The 4,747-nt window shown below is 31.8% G+C and overlaps 1 protein-coding gene across 1 annotated transcript in view; it reads left to right on the top strand.

The window, feature by feature from the left end:
- etf1a (eukaryotic translation termination factor 1a) overlaps positions 1-2,963 on the top strand; it is a 13,890-nt gene extending 10,927 nt beyond the window's left edge. Inside the window, exons 8-11 of the mRNA XM_051127022.1 lie at positions 1-16; positions 1,767-1,831; positions 2,376-2,523; positions 2,631-2,963. The exon at positions 1-16 is cut by the window's left edge and continues 158 nt beyond it. Of these exons, the coding sequence (XP_050982979.1) occupies positions 1-16; positions 1,767-1,831; positions 2,376-2,523; positions 2,631-2,713 (312 nt within the window). The 3' untranslated portion in view covers positions 2,714-2,963. The remainder of the gene's footprint in view (positions 17-1,766; positions 1,832-2,375; positions 2,524-2,630) is intronic.
- The last annotated feature ends 1,784 nt before the right edge of the window (positions 2,964-4,747 follow it).

Here is a 4,747-nt window from a genome sequence, read left to right as displayed (position 1 = left end):
AACGACTCAGAGAACGGTACAGAGGCAGATACGGGAAAGGGGAAATGCAACGTTTATTAACAACTCCGTCTCAGATTTAAGATCGTTTCACATTCCTGTCAGTCAGCACTTACAGTGCATTTTAAATAATGAAATCACATTCCTGGATTATTATAGCAATTCCGGATTGTTATAGAAACGTCATATTTTAATTTCACATAATGAAATCTGATTAAATCAGTCAGAAATAATATGGACACTTAACTTTCAAGTGTGATAAATTAAAGGGGTAGTTCACTTGAAAATTCTGTCATTAAAGGAGAAGTCCACTTCCAGAACAACAATTTACAAATAACTTACTCACCCCCCTTGTCATCCAAGATGTTCATGTGTTTCTTTCTTCAGTTGTAGAGAAATTGTTTTTTGATGAAAACATTTCAGCATTTTTCTCCATATAATGGACTGATACGGTGCCCTGATTTTGAACTTCCAAATGCAGTTGTAAATGATCCCAGCCAAGGAAGAAGGGTCTTACTTTGCGAAACGATCAGTTATTTTCATTTAAAAAAATACAGTTTATATACTTTTTAATGCCAAACTTTTGTCTTGTCTTACTCTGCCTGGACTGTTTTTGTTCCGGTTCAATATAGTTAGGGTATGTCGAAAAACTCCCATCTCATTTTCTCCCTCAACTTCGAAATCGTCCTATATCGCTGTTTTACCTTTTTTGTTAAGGGTGTTTGATCATCTTTGCATGTTCACTTTGCAAAGACTGGGTTGGAACTTCTGCAGCGATGTAGGATGATTTTGAAATGATTTTTGAAGTTGAGGGAGAAAACACAATTGGAGTTTTCCAACATACCCTGTCTTGAACTGTCTTGAGTCAGAATACACAAAGTTCATGGAGAGAAAGGCAAGACGAAATTAAGAAGTATTTAAATTGTATTTTTTTAAATGAAAATTACAGATAATTTTGCTAGATAAGACCCTTCTTCCTTGGCTGGGATTGTTTAAAGCCGCATTTAAACTGCCTTTTGGAAGTTCAAAATCGGGCACCATATCAGTCCATTATATTGAGAAAAATCCTGAAATGTTTCCCTCAAAAAACACAATTTCTTTACGACTGTAGAAAGAAAGAAAGACATGGACATCTTGGATGACAAGGGGGTGAGTACATTATATGTGAATCTTTGTTTTGAAAGTGGACTTCTCCTTTAATTACACACCCTCATGTCGTTCCAATCCCATAAGACCTTCGTTCATCTTCAAAACACAAATTAAGATATTTTTCACGTTCAAGGCCCTGAAAGCTAGTAATGATTAAATAGTCCTTGTGACATCAGTGGTTTAACCGTCATTTTATAAGCGCTCGGATTTCATCAGAAATATCTTAATTTGTGTTTCGAAGACGAACAAAGGTCTTACGGGTTTGGAACGACATGAGGGTAAGTAATTAATGACACAATTTTCATTTTTGGGTGACCTATCCCTTTAAATTTAATTATTCACTGCAGACACTACTATATGAACTGTTTCTGACTTCTGATTGGTCGATCCAGTGTTCCATTGACAAAATAGTAACAGCTGTATATGTGATAATATTTTGTATTTAGTACAGCCTCTTGTTCCTTGTAGGTCTGTGATTCAGTGTGTTCAGTGTAAACGCACTTCCTTAGATTCACAGTATTTGTTTTTACTGCGGGTTGTTGCTTCAACAGATAGTAAGAGATTAGATTGTGTCGAGAGGAAGTGCTTCTGTAACGTCTCCTCACTGCTGTGTGTTTCAGATGAGAAAGTCATTTATTTGACCCCAGAACAAGAGAAGGACAAATCACACTTCGTAGACAAAGAGGTGCGTGTGTGTATCTGTGTGAAAGGTTGTCTGTGTTATGGAAACAAATTACTTTAGCATAATTTTTATAGCTATAGTTATAGTTTTTATTCACATTTTAAATCGGCTTTCATTTTTAGATTTTTAGTTTTCAATTTTTACCTAAAACTGTAATTTTTTTGGGGCTTTTTTTTTTTTTTTAAATATATATATTACCATTTATATTGAATTCATTTTTTATTAATTTTTTATATATTTCAGTTTTAGTTCTTAATTCTCATTTATTTTCCATATATTATAAATTTACTACTGATATTATTTTTTGTTTATTTTTTCTGTTTATTTTAGTTCATTTTGTTTGTTTGTTTGTTTGTTGTTATTGTTGTTTTTTTTTTTCTTCTACATTTGTAGCCCTCAAATGAAGATATGCAGTAATTTGCGGTTCATTTGATTGATTTGCGCACCATGCAATTCATTATCACAGCACTTTTACACAGTTGTCAGCCCTGGTCAATTGTGACAGGTGTAATATTTGATCATGTGTTTGTGTTGTTGTGCGGGTCAGACGGGGCATGAACACGAGCTCATCGAGTGCATGCCACTGCTGGAGTGGTTTGCAAACAGCTATAAGAAGTTTGGAGCGACTCTGGAAATCGTGACGGATAAAAGTCAAGAGGGATCGCAGTTCGTCAAAGGTTTCGGAGGAATCGGAGGTGAGCGAATGCTGAATTTGGTTGTGTTTAAAAACAAAAAATGAGGCAGATGTTGATATAGAATCATATCATTGTTACTTTTTTACCAAAATATGTCTCTCTGTTAGGTATTTTGCGGTACCGAGTGGATTTCCAGGGGTTGGAATACCAGGGAGAGGATGAAGAGTTTTTCGATTTGGATGACTACTAGGTAGTCGAGACTGAGCTAGAGAGAAATTGATGAAGTTTTGACAAATTATAGAAAGAAAAATTGTTCTTTCTTACCAAAAAATTCAAAAACACACACAGTTTGAGATGAGAAGTGTGTCGCCTGTCAGTCAAATGAAGGACAGAGCCGTTCATGAATAATTAAACAGCCCAGCCTTTACAGCGTTCTGATTGGACAGGACTAATTTGTTTATTCTCTTCCCCTGTTTGAATTAAAGTCGAAGGAAACTTCAGACTGTTTTGGAAGTTAATTTTTCTTTTTACCTTCTGTTCCCTTTTTTTGTCTCCTACCAACTATTTCCACCATAAATCCACAACTAGTTCTCTTCCTTTAGTGTTTTTTTTTTTTTTTTTTTTTTTTATTGGCAATTGCTGCTGCTGTATTTTATGACAGTGTGGTATTTTTTACATGGGTTTCTGTAATGAATAGGGGGAAAACAAAATAAATTTGAAAATGCTAAAACCAGCTGCCTTCTATTGTTGTTTTTTTCTGATGTTTGTTCTGTATATTCTCCAAAAATGTGCAGTTCTTATTTGAAATCTTGTTTTGTGCATCCAGATTATTAACTTTTAGCATAGACAAAGAAAAAAATATTTGCTTATTTTGCCATGACAGATGTCTATGGAAAAAGTTTAGAGAAAAGCAGTCTAAAAAGAGTTTTTTTTTTTTATTAATAAATTACAAAAAAATATATTTTTAAATAATTTTACTTTTAAAAAAATCATTAAAATTAATTTCAAAAATTGATTTAAAAAAAAAGAAGAAACACATTTATAGTTTTTTCATAATATAAATTGAGTTTTTATTCTTAAAAAATATTAATTTCAGATTTGGAGGTTTGTGGTATATATTTTAGTACTACAGTACTTTAGTACTTAATTTAGTTTTATTAATAAATTACTAAAAATATTGATTAAAATAAGTCATTTTAATTTGTAATTTTTAAAAATGTATTTATTAATTTTACAGTTAATTTAATTAAAATGTAATTAAATACATATATTCTGATTAAAACACTGATTAAAAAACAAAAATCCGTAGGATTTTTCACACATTTATACTATTTTTACTGTGTTTTTTTTTTTTTTTTTTTGTTACTCATTTCATACTTGGAGGTTTTTGGCATCTGAAAGATTGAAAAATTGATCTAAAACAATTTAGTAAAGATTAAATTTGTGTAATATACAAACTTACAGAAAATGTATGGGTTTATTTATTTAAATTTCAGACCCTTCAACTAACTGTTAATATTAATATTATAAATTATTTAGCAAGAGAGCTAGATCACAAAAGCTCTGCTTTCATTTGTTGTTTTTCTCTATTGATGGGCAAAGACCCAACAACAGAATGAGCCAATCAACTAAAAGCATGCTTCACTACATCTCCGTTTGACCAATCAGTGTGTCTGCATTTTAAAGTAGCTGCAGATGGCGCCGCCTCTTCACAGAAGCACACAATAAACACTCCCTGCAGAGCCACGTGACCACCGGGCAGCGCTGATCCCAAAACCAGATACAACAATTAACACTTTACCGGAAATCAGTGCTGCTGGTTTTACAAACTAAAAGCCCTAATACGATTGTGACTAAAATTTGTGTTTAAGGAGCTGAAATGTCAAATTAAATATATGATATATTGTGTATATTTTAAATATAGTTAAATAAAATGTTAGAATAATTGAAATATAGTCACATATTTTTTTTTAATTATTTTAGGAATTATCAGAATTATCAAAAATGTGAAATTGTAATTAGTTAATTATTTTTCTTATTATTATTATCTTCTTTGTCTATAATTTCGTTCATGGTATATCTCACATTTAGTACTATTGTTAACATAATTATTTTTTGCTGATCATTTAACCACATCTAATCCTATTTTCCAATGTTCCATATCTTTCGCTTTTTTAAACGATTATCCAAACAATAAATCAGCCTTGAAATTAATTTAAAACAACAGCACAACTTTTAAATGTGTGCGTGTGTGTGTGTTTACCACTGTGGACGGGGACTCTTA

The sequence above is a fragment of the Labeo rohita genome, chromosome 14 (assembly GCF_022985175.1).
Source record: "Labeo rohita strain BAU-BD-2019 chromosome 14, IGBB_LRoh.1.0, whole genome shotgun sequence".
NCBI lineage: Eukaryota > Metazoa > Chordata > Actinopteri > Cypriniformes > Cyprinidae > Labeo > Labeo rohita.
The sequence above is the reverse complement of the archived record's forward strand: the minus strand, read 5'-3'. Positions and strand labels throughout refer to the sequence as shown.